The following is a 23,542-nucleotide window of genomic DNA, read 5'->3' on the forward strand; positions in this document are numbered from 1 at the left end:
AGAATATACATTTGTGCAATTGAGGATGTCTCAATATTTTAAAAGGTTTTTTGGGAATGATCAGATGGTAGGAAATGTTACAGGAAAGACACATGTAGAAAGGGCTAAGGGAAGGGTAAAATTTATGGGCTGAAGGATGGAGAGGAAAATTCAGTACAAGTATTATATTTAAAATGACATTTAAAAGGCCTGAATCTATGAAGAGTATGAAATTAAATCAGACTTCCCAGAGAAATATATCAAGTTTAAGCAGGCCAAATTTCTTATATTCAACCATTTTTCAAAAGTAACAGTTGCAGATGATTCAGCCTAACAGATAAAGAAAAAAATAGGGAACCAGGCACTGATGATTCACACCTATAATCCTAACAACTCAGGAGGCTGAGATCTGAGGATCATGGTTTCAAAGCCAGGCCAGGCAGTAAAGTCCATGAGACTCTTATCTCTAATTAACCACCAGGAAATCGGAAGTGGTGCTGTGGCTCAAGTCATAGAGCACTGCCTTGAGCTGAAGAGCTAAGGGACAGAGCCCAGGCCCAGAGTTCAAGTCCCACAACCGACAAAAAACAAAACAAAACAAAAAAACAGGGGTCAAAGGCAGCTGCTTGGGTCACTCTTCTGTCTAGAGAGAAGAAGAAACCAGCAAAGGGGAAGATAGAGAAAGAAAGTAAAATAAGCATAGTAATGCAATACTTTAATAGTCCCCACATATGGGAAATGTATCACCTTAATTCAAAACTATTGAATTAAACACTCACATGCAAGAACAAGACACGCCAAAATGAAACAAGAGAAGTACTGGATATTTTGATACGAGGAATAAGCAGGAAAACCATGAGAGAGAATTCCAAACTAAAAAAAAAATAATAATACATATTTCTGGCAAGGGTTTGGGAAAACACTCACACATTTCTTTCAGAAGTGTAAATTCACACAGAATTTCTAGAGAGCAACTGATCTATATGTAGAAAATTCCTCACATCCTTCATGTCTTACAAGGACACAAACTCAGTAAGTTCACTTCTAGGAATTTATCCTAGGATAAATTATTATTATGTGCATGATGAAGAACATATAGAAAGATATATGTAAATAATGTTTACAAATGAGGCCAAAAGTGTCAGTTGCATGTGTGCACAAATGTGCACATGTGTGTGCACACACACACATGGACACACACACACACACACACACACATGCACGCACCTCTTGGCAGCAACTTAAGAAACTGAGTTTACAAATGTTTAAGTTTCAGGACATTTCCAAGTAGAAAAAGGCATTTCTGAAGCTCTAGACAGAGTTCTAATACTGAATCTACATCGTTAACTTTAAATAATTTTGTATACATATTTTTATCCCCCCCACTCCTCCACCATTCATGAGGAGTATTGTGTCCCTGGGCATTCTGAGGATCTGTATATAAGGCCATTGAGTTAGAATACATTGAGTTTGGGACTTTCCAGGACCTATTAATGAGCATTGTGACCTTTTCTAAATATGGTTAAATTATTGCTGGCTATACATGGATTTGATAGATAGGACCTTCAGGAATATCCTTACTAGCCATTGTATAAACTCACCCAGTGTGCTTACCAGACAAACAAGTCCAAAGGACTTGCATTGGAAGGATATAGGTAGTGTGAGAGAAACAGTATAAAATGGGAAGAATTGGAAACCAGCCATGAAACAATCTTCCAGTTGTCAGAGCCAGAACAGGAAACTTGGTTCTCAGTGACATCTGCACCCAGGCTTTTGAGACTCTGGGACTACTGTGGTACATAGCAGAGGTTTAAGCAATTGGGTAACCTTAAGTGGAGCAAATGGCATTGTCTATTCAGGCTGCTTCTCCATTGTTGATCCCTCTACCAGGGAATATTCTTGTTCTAAACTATAAGCTTTTTATATCTTTACCATGTTTCAGAAGTGCACGGCCCTGGTATGACAATTCTGAACCACTAGGAGTCTGAACTAACTTCCTATTTGTCACATTTACTTCCTTTGAGATCTAAATTTTTGTGCTCTAAATCCATACTGGTAACATATGCATCATGTATATATCATATATATAATATTTTCACTGGGGCTGGGAAGGTGGCTCAGTGGTAGAGAGCTTGCCTTGCATGCATGAGGCCCTGGGTTCGATTCCTCAGCACCACGTAAGCAGAAAAAAAACAGCCGGAAGTGGGGCTGTGGCTCAAGTGATAGAGTGTTAGCCTTGAGCTCAAGAGCTGAGGGACAGCGCCTAGGCCCAGAGTTCAGGCCCCACGACCAAACCCTCCCCCCCCCAAAAAAAATAATATTTTCACTGCTCTTTGAGTTTCAGGGATGAAGTTAATGGTTCTCAATGTTAAATGCACTTTATCAGTAGATCTCATATCCATAGTATAGGAAATCAGGAATATCAGCTTCCTCTTGTGGAAATAATTACTTTCCACAAAATATTACATATATATTCATATGGTTACATACATGTATCTATTTGTATCTACTTCTTTCCACAAAGGACTTGAAAAAGGTTGTAAAAAAATGCATTCAATAAACTAAAATGGTGTGTGGGTTATAATCACATTCCCCTGTGAGTCATGTTTTACTATACCACCATTTCTTATCCATAGCTTTTTACCCACAGAATCACAAGAAAGCAGCCATACCTGTATGCACCACAGCTACAGTCCAGACAAAACAAAGGAGAAGGGGGAAGAGATAGCACTATAAACCTATGCTTATTTTATATTTGTCCAAACTATGTCTTCTTCTGGCCACCTTTAGCTGCAAGGTAGGTGGAGAAATTGAGTTTTTGACTGGGTCTATCATAGCCCTGAACAAAATCAGGTTCCTGTTTCTAAGGATAAAATGAGCAGGCAATTAATTCACAGTGAGTGCCACACTAAGAAAAATAAACAGAGTAGATTCTACCAAAGGGAAATATTTTATGTGTCTATGAATATTTATACAATATTACGTGCTTATAAAATATTATAGGATCATGTCAATCTGATGAAATTAAAAGCACAGCATGAATGATTACTTATTATTTCTTTTCTCCTTTATATTTTTTCCTTCTGAAATTTGTCCCTCTTATTTAAATCAGTAGTAAAATTAATGATACACTTGAGGGAAGTTCAGTGATTTGAATTAAGACACATGAAAATGTTTCTACATTTTGAACGGTAATTAGGACTGACAGGTTTTTTAAAAAAATATTGGACATCCAGTTAAATTTGAAGTGAATTTTTTAGTGCAAGTATGCCTTGAATATTGTTATTGTGTGGAATAATTTAGGCTAAAAAAATTCATGATTTGTCTGAAATTCAAATGTAACTGGACATTCTGTGTTTGATCTGGCAACGCTCCCCATCTTCCCATCCCTAAAACTTTATCCTTAGGAAAGAACACACAATGAAGGGAAAGACCCTGAGCTGACAGGACCACAACTGAACAAAAGCTCACACCTCCGAAGGTGAGAAGCATTAACAAATGACAGTCATTCTAATCTGTGGAACAGTACACAGAAAAATCAGAATGATTAAATCATTTTTAATTATAAAGGAATATCTTAGTTTGTGTAGGCTGTAGTTAAAATTCTAAAAATACAAAAGTACAGTAAAAGACTAAAAGGGAAGATGGTAAGAAAAATGTGTTTAGTAAGAAAGAATTAAGAGGTTTTTTATCTTTCTTTCCTCAATTTTTGAAATGCCTTTGATGTAAGATGTTCTGCTTAGAAAAAATAATTAAATAAATAAATTATTGGTAGTCACCACGGCAAGCTAACCGGTAACCACAGAGATTCGCAGGCAGAGAAAGCAGTCCTCTCACCGGTCCACCTGCTGTCCTGGCTGTAAATAGCATGTCTCCTGAAAAATGGAGCTGATGGATGGAAGCACAGAAACACAGGAAGATTTCCGCCATGGCATAACAGTTACCACCGACCGTTTCAAGGACATTAAACTCAATCATTAGAGAGAGGTCAACTCTATTATCCACAGTTTACATGTGAGAAATAGAAGCTCAAAATGACTTTCCTGAGAAAAGGTAATCTCTCAGCTAAGGAAGTAGAGAATACAAAATCATGCCTGTGTGTTCTGAAAGGCTGCAGAACTGAAGAAGTCCTCTCTGGTAATGCTTCTAAGTGTGTCCCTCAGATGCTTGTGACCAGATAACAATGAGTATATAAGATGAATGACATGATTTCCTTTTCAAGTGATACTCACTTCCAGTTGTTTTTCTAATGGTGGTGGTGAACCTGCTCTAGTCATCTTACTGGCCCTGTGACCCACCTACAACTTAACCTCTGTACAGCTGGCCAGGATAGAAAATTCTACTTGAGGGCCTGGGGGTTTAGCCCAGCAGAAGAGCACCCGCCTGGCCCTGAGTTCTGTCCTCAGTTCTGGAAAAAAGAAAATTCCACCTAAGGGTCAGAAAAGGGAATGGACCAATATTGTATCATCTTTCTAAATACACCCCTTCCCTTACAGGGCCATCTTAAAACGGTCCAGTTTCTAATCCACACTTAGTCACATACTTCTCCAAATTAGGTAAATGCTCTTCCATCTTTCCTTGTCTCTTTTGAGGAGAATTGTTCATTATAACCGCTTGGGATGCCCATGCACTATTTGAATGAAATGCCCACTCTACTAGATTGGTAGGAAGGTGAAGGAACACTTCACCACTTCCTGGAGGCATATTCAATGGTTATTTCATTCCATAGTCCTTCCACAGGGCACAACACACATGGGGTTAGAGAGTAGATTGAACACATAGATATCGGAAGCATTTTTTTCTTCAAATCTGGGCCCAAAAAAAGGTGGGAAGAAACTCTGATGTTGGTAGTATCAAGTGCCTCTAAGGTCCTTGGGAAAGCAAGATATCAGATAGAATTAATTTTTAAAAGCCTATAAAAATGACATTGATAAATTTTAAAAAGGTGTAGGGGGAAAGTCTGTAAGGGTCTACAAGCCAAATTTCAACTACTATCATCGGCAGATTTTAGAATGCCTATCCTGTCTCTTCCCTTTTAGTAGACAGAAGCCTCAAGTTTCCAATCCTGACTAGGCCCAGAGGACAGAGCAGACATGAAGGAGCTTAAGACCCTGCCAGGTAAGATATCCAGTGAAATCACTGAATTTCTCTGGGATGGAATTTCCTGCTGCTCTTCTCCAGTCCTATGTGGGGAATCCCCTCTACCTCCTTACCTTTAGAGCTGGAATATTCCCAAGAAGTAATCCTAGGCCCCTTCTCTTCCCTATACATGCTCTCTCTGTAGGCCATCTTCGCTAGACCTTGCTAGTATCAGCTAATTTCCAGTCCTATCCATCTCCCCATTCCAATATCCAAGTCGCTGTTTGACATTTAGATTCTGCTATCTAGTAGTCACCTCCAAACTTAGCATAGGAAGTGGCACTGTGATTCAAGTGGTAGAGCCTTGAGCTGAAGAGCGCGGGGACAGTGCCCAGGCCCAGAGTTCAAGCCCCACCACTGACAAAAATTTTTAAAAATCGTTGGTTCACACCTGTAATCCTACCTACTCAGGAGGCTGCAATGTGAAGCTAGCCCAGGAAGGAAAGTCCATGAGACTCTTATCTCCAATTAACCACCAGAAAACTGGAAATGGTGCTGTGTCTCAAGTGGTAGAGCATTCTCCTTGGGCTGAAGAGCTCAGGGACAGCACCCAAGCCCAGAGTTCAAGCCCCACGACCAACAAAAACAAAAACTAAAAAAAAAAAATAGCATAGCTAAACACATACTCAAGTCCCTATCACCTGTGCTATTTTTTTTTTTTTATTTATTTATTTTGTCAGTCCTGGGGTCTGAACTCTGGGGCTGGGCACTGTCCCTCCACTCTTCAGCTCCAGGCTAGCTCTTAAACACTTGAGCCACAGCACCACTTCTGACTTTTTCTGCTTATGTGGTGCTGAGAAAGTGAGTCCAGGGGCTCATGCATGCAAGGTAAGCACTCTACCACTGAGCCACCTTCCCAGCCCTGCCTGTGCTACTTTTTTTCTGCTATCTTCCACATGTCTGCAAATGAACATTTCATGCAGCCAGCCAGTGCTTTGGGCAAAATCTTAGCTGTGAACATCCCACACCAACTCACTGCACCAACCCCACTGTGGCCCAAGCCACTGCCGTCTCTGTGGGAGGGGGAGGGAGAGGGAGGGCGCACTTTAACCATGCCATGTCCTTCCTGGCTCCCATTTTTTTGCCCTCTATAGTCCATTTTCCACATAGCCACCAGGGTGATCTTTTCAATATATGAATCATATCCTATAATTCCCCAGCTTTAAGATCTTTCAAATAATATAGGGAACAAAAAGAAGTCCAAACTCCTGGCCACACTATGAGTGGCTCTGTGAGTTCTTCTTACCTCTCTCAGACCTCAAATCCTAGTCCTCATCCTACATGCACTGTGCTCCAGGCACTGTAGCTTCTGGCTTTTCCCTTTACACATGACAGTCATTGTGACTCAAGGCTTTGAGCCAGGCTGACCCCTTTGCCTGGAGTCACCATCCCCAGATCTATGCAAATCTGCATAGACTTTTTTTAACGAGGCACAGCATCCTTCATTTTTAACCACTCCCTATCACCTTCCTCTATGGCACCTTTTCTTTACTCATGGATTGGTTTGCTTATCTCCCACATTGGGGCAGAGGTTGGCCAACCAGCATTTTTGAAACCTTGATCAAAATGGCAGATGAGCCTTAGCATCTACCCATGGTCAGCCATGACAGTGAAACTATGTGGGTCACAGACACGCTATATAGTAAACCTAACAGAGGAAGATGAGAGGTGACCGAGAAAAGCCAAGGCTAGCTCTAACGATGAAGACCATGGCTCCATTGTAGGCATTTCCTGTCCTGTTCCCACAGAGCCTGGCTGACTTTCAGTATCCATATTTGGGGATTTTTCTGTTGTGTCCTTCCTCTGACAATCATTCTCTTCTGAGCCAGCCTTAGTGAGCTACTGTTTCGCAGCCACCAGCACTGAATGCCAGCTTAAATCACACATTGCAAAGCTACCTGCTTCCTCTGTTAATCTGTTCCTTTTTTATGAATCCAAATAGCATCCTGGGGGAAGCAAACTGGGTAAGAGAAGACACTGTACACCATAGTCCCCTCCATCTTATATAAAGAAAGAGAAATTAAGACCTGGGTTCACGAATCTTTCTCATGACACTCACTAGTGCCCAGCAAAGTTAGAAGCTGAAGAGAATGGATTACAACTTCCTGTCATAAGAGACCTCTATACCTCGTTAATAGAGCCCAGTCTTTTAGAAGTTGAGCATAACAGCTTTTGCTATCCAAAAATTGGGGGCCGAGAGATAGAAACAACTCTGCTGCTCAGAACTCAATTTTCACTACTAGGTAAGGTTTAACATTATGCTCTGTCTTGCTCTAAGGTTATGGCGTAGCAGCCATAAGCTTTATGGATAGCAGCCATGGCTGCTGTTTGAACAGTCCCCTTCTCAGGCACCTCCTGCAGCTAATCACTTGACAGCTGTGAGTGAATATTAACTGCAGTGCCTAATTAATAAATTGGATTACTTTCCCTTCGCACAATCTGAACACATAAAGCAATCTGCCAACATTTAAGGAAATCCCATCATGCTATGAGGCGTTAAATCATATTTAAGGAAGTGAGAAATTAAGACACAAGGATAATGGCAAACTTGCGCAAATATTACGAAGCACATCCAGCGAAGAGGCAAAGTTCCTGCTTCTTCTGCCTCCCATTACTCATACCTTGTCAAGGAATAGGAAAGATCTGATTGCAAACACATAGCCATTTCATTGCACATCTCAAGCCTTCTTAATAAAAATAGATCCTGCTGCCACCCACCTGCTTGGGAAAAAAAAATCCACCCAGGGAAACATAATTCATCTCTCTTCCAATGACTTCACATGAAAGGTTAATGGCATGGTGCGCTGTCGGCAGCCAGCAGTGTTTTATATTTTGACTTCTCACTTAAGAGTTCCATTATTCTGTACAACCCCAAGCAAAGACCTTTATTTAAACCACCCCCAACTGACCTTTACAGTCTAATACTAGGTTCATTTTGACAGCTTCCTATAAGCATTAATTTCAAGACTGGCCTGTAGAATTATTTCTAAACAATAACCATGTCGCAGTACATTCTTGCAGATGACGCAGACACGGGGGAAGGTGAGCCAGTCATTTCATTACAGATTTTCAGGGTTGGTTCTTGAACATCTCGTGGTTGTGTTGCAGTCAGGGCTGGTCACTGAACTTCAGAAGATCTCCACCTCACTGGATTAAATTATTCTTGTCAGGGGTGAGATTAGGAGAAGGAATTTAACAGGTATTCTCACTCATCAAAGGAAAGTGTTGCAGATCCATTGTACTTGGAACAAAGTCAAACACCAGAGTGTGCTCTGGGGACACTAAGTTCTGTGAACACCCCATATGGTGATCATTAAAGACTTAGAGCTCCCCAGCCACCCTAACAAAAGTACTATTGCCAGGACTCACTGGGACTGGCATGTGCATACCTAAGCAATGTTTCTTAACATATACATTGTCAGTTGACTCCTAGGAGTTCCAGAGTTCTGTGTCTCCACCTTAATCAAATACAAGGACCTAAGAGTTTATAACAAGTGTGATGCAAGTTGGAAAAAACAGGTTGATGGTATTTTTTCCAGACCACTTGTATCAAGAGTATTTGTTCAATATTCATATTCACCAGCCTCTGTCCTTCCTGTTTGAACCTACCTCTGGAAGCTGAGGCCCCAATACTTTATACAGGCTCTCCAACTTAGAGAAGTATTTCCTAAGAACAGAAGCCACAGGGGCTGGGATGTAGCTCAGTGGCAAAGCACTTGCCCAGCAAGTGCAATGTCCTGGGTTCAATCCCCAGTACCAAAAAAGAAAAGACAAAAAAAAAAAAAAAAAAGAACAGAAGCCACAGAAGAGCCCTTTTATTGATTGATTGATTGACTGATTGATTGATCGATTGCCTGTACTGGGGCTTGAATTCAGGGCCTAGGCACTGTCCCTGAGCTTCTTTTTGTTCAAGGCTAGCACTCTACCTCTTGAGTCACAATGCCACTTCTGGCTTTTTCTGTTTTTGTGGTACTGAGGAATTGAAACCAGGGCTCCATGCATGCTAGGCAAGCACTCTACCACTAAGCCACATTCCCAGCCCAAAAGAGACCTTTTATGACTCTTTTCTTGGTATCTTTTCCCTATTGTCAAAAACCAAACAGAACAAAGGTACAGAGTATTTGTGTTTTTAATGTCAGAAAATGAACTATTTACCACAATGTCAATAAATCATAAGAATCGAATAAGGCCAGCTTACAACTTGGCCTGCTTAGGATTTGAATGAATTAGCACATTATGTTTGAGGTTAACCCTCTTATAATGAGTAGATTTGTTTTCACTGTCTCAACAGAGCCCTTTTCATAGAGAAAATTACTCCTTAATATTGTTGGTATCACGTTGATGGAAACAAAATTCTGCCATGGCACAAACAGTGCCTGGGTTTAAAAATAGTCTAGCCATTTATGCCATTATTGATTTCATGTCCGCCAGAGACTTTCAGATAATGGGAAGGTAGGTAAAAGAGCATCTGCCCTACCTTCTCTTTGGAATTGGCACTGCTTCTCCATGTGTTCTCTGAAGAAAAACATGGACTATCTTCATAAATAAAAACTAAAGAGTTTGACCAGCAGTCCTTGTCAAAGCATTGAAGAAACCCTGGGCTGATCGGGGCTGGTGCTTCAACCTGTGCCAGCCTAACGGGCCCCTCCTGCTGCTGAACCAGCATCCATGGAGACAACAGACTGGTCTACTGTGAAAACGTGAGCTAGGAGTAGAGGGAGGCCCCATCTCTGTGTGATCCTCATGTACTGTTTTGTCTAATAACATCACACTAAAGGAAGGCGAGTTGAGTGTTGTATTTAAGTTTCCTTTCTGGCTGGCTTCATAACCCAGTAACTCCTCCCTAACTCTACACACTCTCCCTGAAGATACTCAGCCACACTGGCTCCTTATGTTCTACTTCTACAAGGGCAGAAAGATAGCTGTATTTGTCCTAAGACTATTTGTCTCTTGGTGCTTATTGCTTTCAAGTAATAGCCTTTTTGTGAGCAATTTACTTGAGAAGTAATGCTCTCTATGGAAGGATGATTGACATATGAATTTCTGTCTGTGCCAGAAATGAATAGAAATGTAAAAGGACCTCTTGAAATTGCAGCTCTTCCCCAAATCCCTCTCAAACCAAAACAGATGTAGCGGATACGCCATCCACATCTCTCTTGCTGCCTATTCCAAGCAGTCAAATAGGCAACCTCCACAGACGCCCACAATTCATATGGCAGCCAGGTGCCAGTGGCTCATGCCCATAATCTTAGCTACTCAGGAGCTGAGGTCTAAGGATCTCAGTTAGAAACCAACCTGGGAAGGAAAGTCTAGCCAGTAGAAGATGAAGATGAGGACGAAGACAAGGCAGGAGGAGGAGGAGGAGGAGGAGGAGGAGGAGGAGGAGGAGGAGGAGGAGGAGGAGGAGGAGGAGGAGGAGGAGGAGGAGGAGGAGGAGGAGGAGGAGAAGGAGAAGGAGGAGAAGAAGAAAGAAGAAGAAGGAGAAGGAGAAGGAGAAGGAGAAGGAGAAGGAGAAGGAGAAGGAGAAGGAGAAGGAGAAGGAGAAGGAGAAGGAGAAGGAGAAGAAGAAGAAGAAGAAGAAGAAGAAGAAGAAGAAGAAGAAGAAGAAGAAGAAGAAGAAGAAGAAGAAGCAGCTTAAAGTGAAGCTGTGACTCAAGTGGTAAAGCACTAGCCCTGAGCAAAAAAGCTCAGAGATAGCACCCAGACCATAAGTTTAAGCCCCAGGACCAAAGCAAATGAAAATTTCATACTCCAATGTATGCTTTAATGCTTGAAATGCTTTAATGCTGTCACTGCTAGAATCATTGTTTTTCTTTTTTATTAGAGCATCAGTTAGGAGATAGCCATCTTTAAAAAAATGATGGCAGTGTTTTCCAGACACTATATGGTTAAATAGAAGCCTATGGTTTCAGAAGATTGTTCCTGGCAAAAAGAGGCTAGGCTGTCTTCCACAACGGATGCAGAATGGATAGGGTTGCCTCTGCATCCCTGATTCAAGCCATTCCAGCTGTGGCTCTGATTCAAATCATTCACCAGGCCATATGTGGGCAATGCAATAGGGAGCCAAAACAAAAACCAGAACTACTTCTGAGATGTACCCATCTCTCCCACTTCCAAAAGGGCAAAAGAAATATCAATTTATTTCACTCCCTGTATTGATTAACAATGATTTTTCTTTCAGTGAATATAAAGTATAAATAAATAACTTCAGGAGGCAATACTCATAAAAGAGACATATAACTTCAGTGTCTTGTCCATTCATGAGCTCGTAAAGCCTGACCCAATCCTAAAATGGCAACTGGACCCAGAACCTTTTACTCTGAAATTACCTAATCAAATCTACAAACCCAAGACAAGAAGATACTTTTCTTGCATTGAAACAATCCATAAATAGCAGACCAGCATTTCAAACTAGTCAGCACAATTTGGGACTTCCCTTTGAAAACAAACAAATCATTCTGTAACACCTTAAAAGCCTTCCTCAGTCCAAACCCAAGACTTTGGTCATGAGTATAGAAGAGGAGCAGCATGTTTCTGCGGATGAAGGTAAAGTTTACCATGGCAGAATCTTACATCACATCTAACAGAAAAGATTGCTTTATTCTTTAAATGTTCACTACTTTTTTCTTCATCAAATGAACACACATGTACATGTGTGTGGTTCTATAATGTCAAATGGAATTGTAAGTCTGAAACAAATGAAGAGTGGACCATCACCCCACTTAGAGAGGCCTTTTCTAGTCCCATGTCCTACAAGCAACTACACTTAACCCCTTTCAGCTATTTCTTGTCCTCCTATCCTTCATACTTTTAAGTGAAATTCTTCCTTGCTAGCCACCTTCCCAGACCCCTAGTTTACTTTCAAAAGTACAATTTAGCTATTGTAGCATCTTCTCACTCTCCCAGAACACCTTACCTTCATATTGTAATATCACTATTTTGATTAAATAAATAAGGTGTTTACATTATTATGACCATAAACCCAGATAGCCTTGGTTCAAATCCAGATACTGGCTAGGTGAACTTGTACATCAGTTAAATATTTGTAAAATAAAATAGTATTCTCATCTACCTCATGAGGCATGGTGAGTGTTAGATGAGTAATTACATCCTGACACTAAAACAGTGCTGTCATCAAATGAGCACACTCTAAATGTACAGGTAGAATTTCTTTGCTTGTTCATTTTTCCTCTTTGGCTTTGCCTTTCTTGTCATTTATTTACATATCTACAAAACTCAGTTATGATCCCCAAAACTCCCATAAGGTACTAAAAGTCCTCTTATTGCAGAAACTACTATGTCACATTTTTGTATTTGTTTTCCTTGAAGACATCCTTCTGGGAGGGTTTCATCCAAATTCCTTGGGCCTGATCCATACTGGAACTTGGCAATTTCCTTCTCTTTACTATGTGCGCTCTGACCTAGATCAGTGCCTTCCTCCCTCTTGATCAGTACTCCTTTGTGATAAAGCACATCCCCAACGTATTCTGAAGACCAGGAACATTGGAGATAAATTTCTTTAGTCAACAGCTTTGAAACTGTCTTTATTCTACCTTTACATTTCAATTAAAGCAGAATTCTGGGCTGGGAAGGTGGCTCAGTGGTAGAGTTCTTGCCTTGCATGCAGGAGGCCCTGTGTTCAATTCCTCAGCACCACATAAGTAGAAAAACCCGGAAGTGGTGCTGTGGCTCAAGTGGTAGAGTGCTTGTCTTGAACTAAAGAGCTGAGGGACAGTGTCCAGGCCCAGAGTTTAAGCCCCATGACTGCCAAAAAAAAAAAAAAGCAGAATTATAAGTGGAAATTATGTTTCCCTCAAAATGTCAAAAGAAATGCTCCATCATCTCTCACCTTCCATTGTTTCTGTTGGAAACACCCTAATTTCTTTTTCCTTCTAGTATCTCTATTCTTGGTATGAAGGAGTATGCATTTCTTGTACTGAATACGCAATAGACTACTGTAGTCTAGGAACTGATACATTTTAGGTATATTTATACCTTTATTTTTGTCTCTTCTGGTCTTGTTCTTTTTATGATTTTTTGAGAATATTAATTAGAGGTCAATTCCTTAGAGTTGTTCTTCTTCCCTATTTTATCTCTCCTATTCTCCATCCCATTCTTTCTATCTTACTATCTGAAAATTCTTCAACTTAACTGTCTAATCCTTCAGTTTTAGTCTGGCACTTTTAATTTTCATTTACTTCCTGTTTTCTTAATATTGCTTTACTGTAATAATTTGTACTTTTTTAGCCATTTCCTGTCCTCCTATTCTTCATACTTTTAAATGAAATTATTTCACACACCCTCCCCAACCCCAGTCCCTTCTAAACTTCTGTAGTTTCCTATTGCTCTTAGAAGTAAGAATAGAATCCCTGAGTGGCTGGTCCCTGGTTCATTTCACAATGAGCTTCCTCTTGTTCTTTTGTGCTCCCCTTACATTAACTAGACTTTTCCATGCTCCTCCCATCAATGGTCTTCCTTTTGTGCTGTTCCTTCTTCCAGAATGCCTGCTATTTACCTACATATCCCCTTCAACTGGTTATTTTCTACCTAGTTATCAAATCCAACTCATCCAAAAAAAAAAAAAAAATCCAACTCATCCATAGAGTTAGCAGACTTCCTTATCCCAGAGAAGTCTTATTGCATACATCTTTCCCATCACCCCTCGTCATGGCAACAGAAATTCAAGGGATCTTTTGTTTGTTCATTTGTTTTTGTGCCAGTCTTGGGGCTGAACTCAGGGACTGAGCACTATTCTTGAATGTTTATATGCAAGGCTAGCACTGTACCACTTGGACCACAGCTCTACTTCCAACTTATTGGTGGTTAATTGGAAATAAGAGTCTCAAAGACTTTCCTACCTGGGCTGGCTTCAAACTGCAATCCTCAGATCTCAGCTTCCTGAGTAGCTTGATTACAGGCATGAGCCACCAGCATTCAGTGCTAATTTGTTTAAACAATTTGAGTTAGATATCTATCACTTGCTAACAAAACCATTATGAAGAATAAAAGTCCCTCTTTTGCCAAGTCCATGCTACATCATCAATCCAAGACTTACCACAGGAAAATGAACCCCTTTATACATTCACAAAACAGGATCTTGGGGATATGAAGGGAACATTCTAAAATACAACATGCTTAGATGAGATAAGAATGTTTGATCTAAACTTTAAGGGATTTCATCTGATCTATCTTGAGTGTATTTTAATTTTAAAAACAAGTAAATAGAAATGCCAAGTCCTTATCACCAGATAATATGTTCTTATGAATATATAAGGTTGCTCCTATGATTTGACACATGTCAGACAGAAGTATGATGCATACTACAGTATGGAAAACCCTGAAGGCATTATGCTAACTGAAATAAGCCAATTGATAGTTAAACCAATTTGAGATGAAAAAAAAAAACAAAACCTGTTCCTTTACATTGAGATTAGCATGCTTCTTCATATCTATAAGTACATGGAAAGCAAGCAAAGGTGATTACAGTTGAAATTCAGTCATTCACATAGAGGCTTGTTGCATTACTTTAAAAGACTGGTTTATAAAACTTTTTTAAGAGCAAATATAATCATAAGGCCTTTAAGGAAACAGTAAAGCTGGAGTCAGGCTCGAAAACAAATGTTACATAGTGCAAGAGCACTTCGGAGAGTCCAGCCTTAATAAATGTAAGGTACATTAAATAGGTAGGTGTCATTAGATAGCTGATGAAGAGAACACCACATGGTCTTCAGGCAGGAAAAGAAGCTTATTACTGAACTGCTGCCCCCGCAGTGCATGGTGGAGACACATGGCTCCAGGGTCAGGACTTCTCTAGGCCAGGCACAGGAAGAGGTATGGCCATGTAGGGGAAAGATATGGCTACACTGGGTCTGGATGTGACCTCAGGGCTGGGACCACCTATGGTCAGATGGAGGGCATGATGGGGTGGCCCAGGATGTGACCTGGCAGAGGTGAATGCTTCCAGGTGTGCCAGTTACCTAGGTAATGCAGATATTGAACAGAAACTTAGCCAAGAGGTAGGGAGGTGTCTGCACAGGGCCTGCATGGCCCAGGGCAGACCTTACAATAAGCATTAAAAAAGGATTTATGATTTGATTTATATGACAAGTTATTTGTATATTCACATTTTTCATTTTCTATAATTACTTGAAAATGGCTTGATTCCTTTTGGCATGGTCTCTGTGCAATGTTAGTTGCACTCTTAATTTCAAAAAGTTAAGCCAGGTGCCAGTGGCTCACATCTGTAATTCTAGCTACTGAGGAGGCTGAGATCTGAGGATCCTGGTCTGAAGCCAGCCCAGGCAGGAAAGACTGTGAGACTCCAATAAACTATTCAGGAAAAGCCAGAAATGGTGCTGTGGCTCAAGTGCTAGCCTTTAGCACAAAGAGATTCAGGGATAGTGCTCAGGCCCTGACTTCCTGAGTTCAATCCCTAAGTTATATTACTTAGGAATAGGTAGAGGGATCACACGTACAAGGCCAGCCTGTGTTATTCAGGAAGATAGTGTCCAAAAGAAAAAAAAAAACACGATAGCTATATCCCATTTGCATTAGTTCAAATAGTAAATAAATAATATTAACAAGAAACTTCTAGCCCATGCTCTGAGCTGACATCATGGTTTTGTTTACATAATAATTAAATCAAAGTGCCATATGCCTGTGTTAGATAATGATATTTAGGCTGGTGCTGCCCCTAATTTTAAAAAAAATCAGAAATAACAATCTCTCCAGATAAAGAACAAAATCTCTATGTTAAACTTGCACTCAGTGAAAAAAATTACATTTCCCAGCTTAAAGTCACCTGAAATTTCATAAATAAGATCAAATTATTTTCATAGTTCCCATATATCAACAACAAGCATAGACATCAAAATAAGATGAATAAGCTTACTCAGATCAAGAAAATCAAATATGTGGCAAGATATTTTTTTCTCAAATAGGAGCTTTTTATAACTAAATTCAAGGTTACATAATTCACAAAATGTTCTTTCCTGACATTTTTATTAATGTGAACTAAATCTTGAAAATCCCTCAGTAACTAGTTTTTACAATGTTAAAGAATCTAAGTCATTTTCCTGACATGTCCTGAAAAATACTTTCTGGCACTTTCCAGAAAGTGAACCCATTAGGCTGAAACCCATTCCAGAGCACTCAGTATAGTAAGAACCAGTGGGAAAAGCAAAAGCTAACAGAGCTTAGATAAAGAACTACTGAGAAATCTAAAAACAAACAAACAAACAAACAAGAAACTGAAACCTAAAAACCAAACAACTTGGGCCACTACCCAGGAACTGGTCCCAGTATTACACGCATTTCTCTCTCTCTCTCTGTGTGTGTGTGTGTGTGTGTGTGTGTGTGTGTGTGTGTGTGTGTGTGTGTGTGTGCACGTGTGCATGCATGGGCAAGTGCACACCCACCAGTCCTGGGGGCTTCTTTTGCTCTAGGGCTACTGCTCTACCACTTGAGCTACAGTGCTACTTCCAGCTTTTTCTGAGTAGATTATTGGAGATAGCTAGCCCTAGCTAGCTTCTAACCTCAATCCCAATGCCCAAATCTCAGCCACCTAAGTAACTAAGATTATAGATGTGAATCACCAGCACCCAGCTAGCTGCAGGTCATTTTTAAAGAGAAGACTAACAGACATCTTTTATAAGATATCCTCCTTTAGCTGGACGCCCATGACACATGCCTGTAAATCGTAGCTACTCAGGAGACTGAGATCTGAGGACTGAGGTTTGAAGTCATCCCAGGCAGAAAAAAACCCAGGATGCTTATCTTCATTTAACCAGGAAGAAGCCAGAAGTGAAGATGTGGCTCAGATGGTAGCACACTAGCCTTGAGGGGGGAGGGGGAGGAAGCAAGAGCATGAAGCCCGGATTAAAACCCCAATACTAACACAAGAAGAAGAAGAAGGAGGAGGAGGAGGAGGAGGAGGAGGAGGAGGAGGAGGAGGAGGAGGAGGAGGAGGAGGAGGAGGAGGAGGAGGAAGAGGAGAACGAGGAGGAGAATGAGGAGGAGGGGGGAGGAGGAGGGGGGAGGAAGGGGAGGAAGGAGAGGAGGGGGAGGAAGAGGAGGAGGGGGAGGAAGAGGAGGAGGGGGAGGAAGAGGAGGAGGAAGGGGAGGAGGGGGAGGGGAGAAGAAAGGGACCTCTTTTTTAAAATTGGCAACAAAATGTAAAGGTTTTAAAACACTATGGATGGAAGAAAGCATATCCTCCAGCCACTAGCTGACACCTTGTGATGTACACAGTGGACCATGGCACTGGGTTCGGAGGAGAAAGCCGTATCCTGAACAGTAAGGAATTCTTTGCAGCCTGCATTGCCATCCTGTGTACTCATGAAGGCAGACATGGGGATGTATTTCAACCTGACACTGGGAGCCATGAGTCAGGAAACTGGGGGGAGGGGAATCAGTGTGTTTTACTTTTGTTTATTTAAAATGAGAACCTTTAGAACTCTTCTACACACCATAAGAAGAGACTATTCATTGTTAGCCAGTGTAACAGATTCCCACATTAGTCTCAGACAAGTAATGAATGCCCCATTGAAGATCATACAGTAATGATGATGTGAGCAGCATTTATCCAACGTAATGGAGGGGGGGGGCAACTAAGCAGTATTAGCCCCCTTAACTCTCACGGATGGGCTGTGGGGACTGATTGTAAAAGAAAATCGGTGTTTCTATCCCATGAAGTTGAAGTTGGAGGTGAGGCAGTGATCCCTTCTAATAATAAGTCACCTTAGAATGAACTCACATGAGTCACTATTAAATAAATGCAACTGGAAAACTCTTAGCTCTTAAAACACATTATCTGTTCCTCAGGATAAATGGATTTTTTGTTTTATGTTTATCTTATTATTTCTATACTGTATACATAAAGCAAAAAAAGATTAAGTATGGGACTTGAATTAATTATTGTCAATTCAATTCAACATAGCTTGGAAATGCACAGTAGTGTGAAAGGTCCCAGTGTAGATAAGACATGAGAGTTGTATCTCTGAGATGAGAGGTGTTGGGAGAGCGGGTGGAGAACAGCAAAAGGGCTAACATCAATCAAGATTCAGTATACTCATGAAGTGACTCATAAAATTAAAGATAATTTTAAAAATTAGAATTAGAAAGTAAAGAGTGTGCCAGATACCAATGGCTAATGTCTGCAATCCTAGCTACTCAGGAGGCTCAGATCTAAGGATTGCAGTTCAAAGCCGACCTGGACAGCAAAGTCCCTACGACTCCCATCTCTAACTAACCACAAAAAGCCGGAAGAGGAGCTGTGGCTGAAGTGATACAGCACTAGTCTTGAACTTAAAAGATCAGGGAAACCACCCAGGCCCTGAGTTCAAGCCCCAGTATTGGCATACAAACACACACACACACACACACACACACACACACACACACACACACACACACACACACACACACACACACACACACACACACACACACACACACACACAGTATGTCTGTCTACTTTTCCACAACTAACTCTCAACTCAAACAACCCAACTGGTCTCTCTTCCTTTCTTCCTCTTCATCTTCTAACTCTTACTTGGCTTTATTTTCAATTCTAGAATAAGGCATCAGTTTGTTCCATAAACCACACAAGTATTACCCAGCTTACATTTCAAGTAAGCAGCTAGAAGTGCAAATGTGAAATAGCTGGATCCAGGAGGAAGCGGTGTCTACCACACAGCTCCCCTTGAGCTCTGAGGAAAGGAAACAATTTGTGCCAAGATGCGCACACCCCTGTTTCTCTGGGTTAACCTTGTTAGGATCTCAGCATCCAAGCTGCCAGAAATGCCAGAGGGCATTTCTTCAGATTCCTTCAGATTCCATCTTCCCCACACAGAGAAGACACCTGTAGCTCAGTACACAGATCTGTCTACCCACACATGGTAAGCAGGAGTCCAAACCTGAGCCCTACTTGCAGATCCATGCCCCTTCCCGCCCCCGGCCTTTGAACTAGGTCATAAGCACTCTTCTCACAACCACACTTGGTTTCCCACCAACAGGCATGGGGGGGGGGGGTAGCCATCTTGAAAGTGGATCTTCATGAGAGCCTCTGAACCAAAATGATCTAGATAAGCTCCTCCTGAATTTCTGACACACGAAAGCTATGAGATAGGAAATAGGAAAGCTGAAATAGGAGGAGGGGGAAGAGAGGGGACAGGGAGGGGAAGAGAGTGAAGGAGAAGCAACATTTCATAAATGCCTTCCTTGGACATTCCTTGCGCTTTCTGATCACACCAGATGTTTTGGAATCAGTTTGTTGCACTATAAAAGTTTAAAGGCAAGGCGAAGGAGGAAGAAAGAGATGGGCCAACTTTCTGTTTCTAGCTATGTCTAACAATGTCCACACCCTGGAGGGGTCACCATGGGTCCAACGCCTGGTGCTCAGCTCTGCACATTCAAGAATCTGATTTTATCGGGTTGTTCAGGGGTGATGAGTCTCTGGGGGACTGACTCACACTAACTCAGATGCTCAAGGCACTGATTGATAAAGCACAAGGCTGGTTTCCTTCTGTATGATGACCAACACACTATTACGTGCATCAGGATATGCTTCTATTTGGCTTTGAAACCACTTTGGGATATCAAACCAGTAAGGGGAGACTTCTTTTTTTAAAAAAAAAACCACAGACATAGGCAGGGTATGGTGATACATGTCTCTAATCCCAGCTACTCCATGGAGGCAGGAGGATCATGAGTTTAAAAGGCCAGTCCAGAAAAGAGTAAGATTCCATCTCAAAAAGAGCAAGAAGTGTGGCTAAAATGGTAGTGCTCATACTATTAAGGGGAGGGGAGAATGAGGGGAGACAGGAATGCCAAGGAAGGAAAGGAAGGAAGGGAGGGAGGGAGGGAAGAAGGGAGGGAGGAAGGGAGGGAAGGAAGGATGGAGGGAGGGAGGGGAAGGGAAGGGAAAGGAGGGAGGGAGGGAGGGAGGCAGGGAGGGAGGGAGGGAGGGAGGGAAGGGCAGGGAAGGGAAGGGAAGGGAAGGGAAGGGAAGGGAAGGGAAGGGAAGGGAAGGGAAGGGAAGGGAAAGGAGGGAGGAAGGGAGGGCAGGGAAGGAGGGAGGGAAGGAGAATAGACTCAGATAAAGGGAACCTCAATCAACCAGGCTCTAGACCAAGCATACAGTTGTCCCTGCATTTGGTTCATACCTGTGCACATATGATTACTACTTCTCTCCACCACAAGCACACCCTACCCCATGCTCTGCTTGCTGAATACTAGCAACTAGCTCTTACAAAGCAGCGCTACAGGCAGGGCATGCTGTAAGTTTCACATGCATGGTCTCATTTGATTCCTTAATACTGAGAGACAGGTGCTTTTATTCATCTCAATTTTAAGAAATGAGAGCTTGGGGCTAGGAGTGTGGCTTAGTAGTAGAGTGCTTATCTAGCATGCATGAAGCCCTGGGTTCAATTCCTCAGTACCATATAAACAGGAAAAAAAAAACCGAAATGGTGCTATGGCTCAAGTGGTAGAGTACTAGCTATAAGCAAAAGAAGCTCAGGGACAGTGCCTAGGACTGGCAAAAAGTAATTAATTAATTAATTAATAATGAGGGCTTGCTGGCTGCTGGCGGCTCATGAATGAAATCCTAGCTACTTGGGAGGTTGAGATCTGAGAATCACAATTCAAAGCCAACCCGGGCAGGGAAGTCCATGAGACTCTTATCTCCAATTGACCACATAAAACCTGAGTGCAGCTGTATCTTAAAGCAAATAAATCTCAGGGACAGAACCCAGGCCATGAGTTCAAGCCCCATGACCAACAAAAAAGAAAGATAGAGAAAAGGGGAAGGAAGGAAGGAAGGAAGGAAGGAAGGAAGGAAGGAAGGAAGGAAGGAAGGAAGGAAGAAAGGAAAAGAAAGAGAGAGAAGGAGAAAGAGAGAGAGAAATGAAGGCTCAGAAGTGTAAAATAATTTAGCCCTCATCACATAACTAACGTGCCGCTAACAGGACTCAGGATCGGGTGGTCAGATGGCAGAGTTCTTGCCCTTGTCCTTCAGCCACTCTTCCCGCATCACTCTGGCCCCCATGATGCCTCACATAAAACACCTCCCTTGAGGAAACTTTAGTGGTCATCTGACCAGATGTGTCCTCACCTCTCCCCAAATCCCTGTGTTCCACAAGTTTTGGCTACATGTATAGCCACCATCCACCTAACAAGCAAACTGTACCATTGGAAGATTCTGATGACTGTCTTCAAAGCTTCCATTTGTAGCTAGTAGCATTCATACCTTGAATTACCCTAGCCAGAGTGGGCCCTATTTGTAAATCACACCAAGCCAGAAAATAAAAAGAAGAAAAACACATTTTGGCATAGAAGAGACTATTTTTTTAAGCCGATAAATTCAACATTTTACATAAGTGAAAGAAAGACACAACCATTAGCAAAACATGAACAGGCAATAAAAGCTGATCATTTATCCCAAGGGACTTCTGGGATCATTGCATCAGGTAGAAGAAACAAAGTAGTCTAATGATTCCATTAGCCCAAAATGACACACACACACACACACACACACACACACACACACACACACACACACACACACACACGCACACACACACAGAGCTACCCGATACCTGAGATTGCATAGAATCAATTTATATTTTCTACTACTGCGACCTCCATGGGATTCAAAATTGCTGATTTATGAAGTACTTTCAAAACCTAAGTAATTATTTCCCAGAATTAAGATCATTAATATATCAGCATGGCATTTGAATCATTAGCTGGATAAACTGGGTCTTAAGTCCGCAGCTTGTTAAGGCTTTACACAAAGCCTTCATGTAATTCACTAAAGTCATTTCAATGCCAGAACAGTTTAGACTTCAAATAGAGGGCATTTAGCAAGAGCCTTTCAAGTCTTATCCTACTACTTGATCAAAACTTAAATATATTAAGACTATTCTGCCACTGGCTTTCTCAAAAAGATGTCATTTTGTAGCGTTTTCTCATGATTACAACTGAAAAACACAGAAGATCTAGGCTTTTCTCAGTCATTGGCATATTCTGGTTCAATAGATTTGTCAAAATAAGAACACAACTAGAGCCCAGCCTACTTTTTCTGCAACCCCAAATCTTTATTATGAATGCCTAGTTTCTTGAAATAAACCTGAAAATGGTCACTCATGACAAGGGCTATTTCTGCCTGGACAGCATCCATTTCTATTTCTGCTGCTACTAATATCCCTGTTATTATTACTGAAGACTGCACTCTCCAGCTTTGTGGTAGGGAAGAGGATAACTTGCAAAGGATGGTCAACATCCAGACCAATCAGCTTGGCTACCATGTTTGGTTGAGAGATAATTCATTCAATGTGAATAAAACATGAATTTTTCTGGAGCTTCAGGGAAGCAGATCTCTTACTGGGGTAGCTCAGCTAACAGATAAGCTTGAGGTTTCTTGTAGAATCTTGATGTAATGAAGTAAAGGCCCACCTGAGCATGAAACCAATTGAGAGATCATGGAGCCAAGAAATGGCAGGAGAGATTTCTGGTATCATTTCTAGATTTGCCTTTACAGTTACATGGACCAACCTGACATTTTCCTAAGACCTTTGGAATTAAGTTTTGTTATCTATTTGCAACTCATTGACAGAAGAATAAATTATAGATATTGATACTTTTAAGTTCAAACTTTATAAAGATAATGAAGATGTTTTTAGCACGATATAAAATGAGTTTATGGGGCTGGGAAGTTGGCTCAGTGGTAGAGTGCTTGCCTTGTATGCATGAGGCCCTAGGTTCAATTCCTCAGCACCATATAAACAGAAAAAAAGCCACAAGTGGTTCTGTGGCTCAAATGGTAGGTCGAGCTGAAGAGCTGAGGGGCAGCACCCAGGCCCAGAGTTCAGCCCCCACAACCGACAAAAAAAAATAGTTTATGCTGAAGATGTTAATTTTTGGCCATGGCCATCAACTTATCCCAAAGTGTACTGTCATACCCACTATCCCCAGCTCAGAAAAAGGGCCCTAAGGAAGTGTGTAACATGATGGACCAAGAGTGAACACCCATCCAAAGGTAGAGTTCCAACAGCACCCGTGGCTTTAGCTCAATGAGCTGAACCAAAAGAACCTCTTGGTTATTGACTTGAGGCAAGAGATGCTCAGGCCTTAGGGATCTGGCTGATTATTCAGGCTCTGTGTATAAGATGAAGGAGGAGAAGACTGGAGAGAAAAGGAGAGAAGTATATTGGACAGGAACCACATGACTTCTAAACAAAAGAAAAACTCTACTCTGGATTTCCCAGTCCTTTGTTCGGGGGCTCCCAGGATGCAGCTCACTTTGACTCAGAGACCATGCTTTCACCACCAGGATGCAAGTCCTGACTCCTATTTACTACACACACACTGTAGGACACACAGTCTAAACCTGCCTCTGCTGAGGAGAACAGAAATAATATCA

The 23,542-nt window shown here is 41.5% G+C and overlaps 2 protein-coding genes across 10 annotated transcripts in view; one reads left to right on the forward strand and one right to left on the reverse strand.

Moving 5' to 3' along the window:
- The window catches only part of Ncald (neurocalcin delta), a 373,688-nt gene that overhangs the window by 328,604 nt on the left and 21,542 nt on the right, over positions 1-23,542 (reverse strand). The gene's annotated exons all lie outside the window — the stretch shown is intronic.
- Positions 8,118-23,542, forward strand: part of LOC138806157 (basic salivary proline-rich protein 2-like) — a 37,189-nt gene continuing 21,764 nt past the window's right edge. Inside the window, exon 1 of the mRNA XM_069991708.1 lies at positions 8,118-8,160. Within this exon, the coding sequence (XP_069847809.1) occupies positions 8,118-8,160 (43 nt within the window). The remainder of the gene's footprint in view (positions 8,161-23,542) is intronic.

This window comes from Dipodomys merriami, unplaced genomic scaffold (genome assembly GCF_024711535.1).
Source record: "Dipodomys merriami isolate MVZ:Mamm:240054 unplaced genomic scaffold, mDipMer1.0.p SCAF_4, whole genome shotgun sequence".
Classification (NCBI taxonomy): Eukaryota; Metazoa; Chordata; class Mammalia; order Rodentia; family Heteromyidae; genus Dipodomys; species Dipodomys merriami.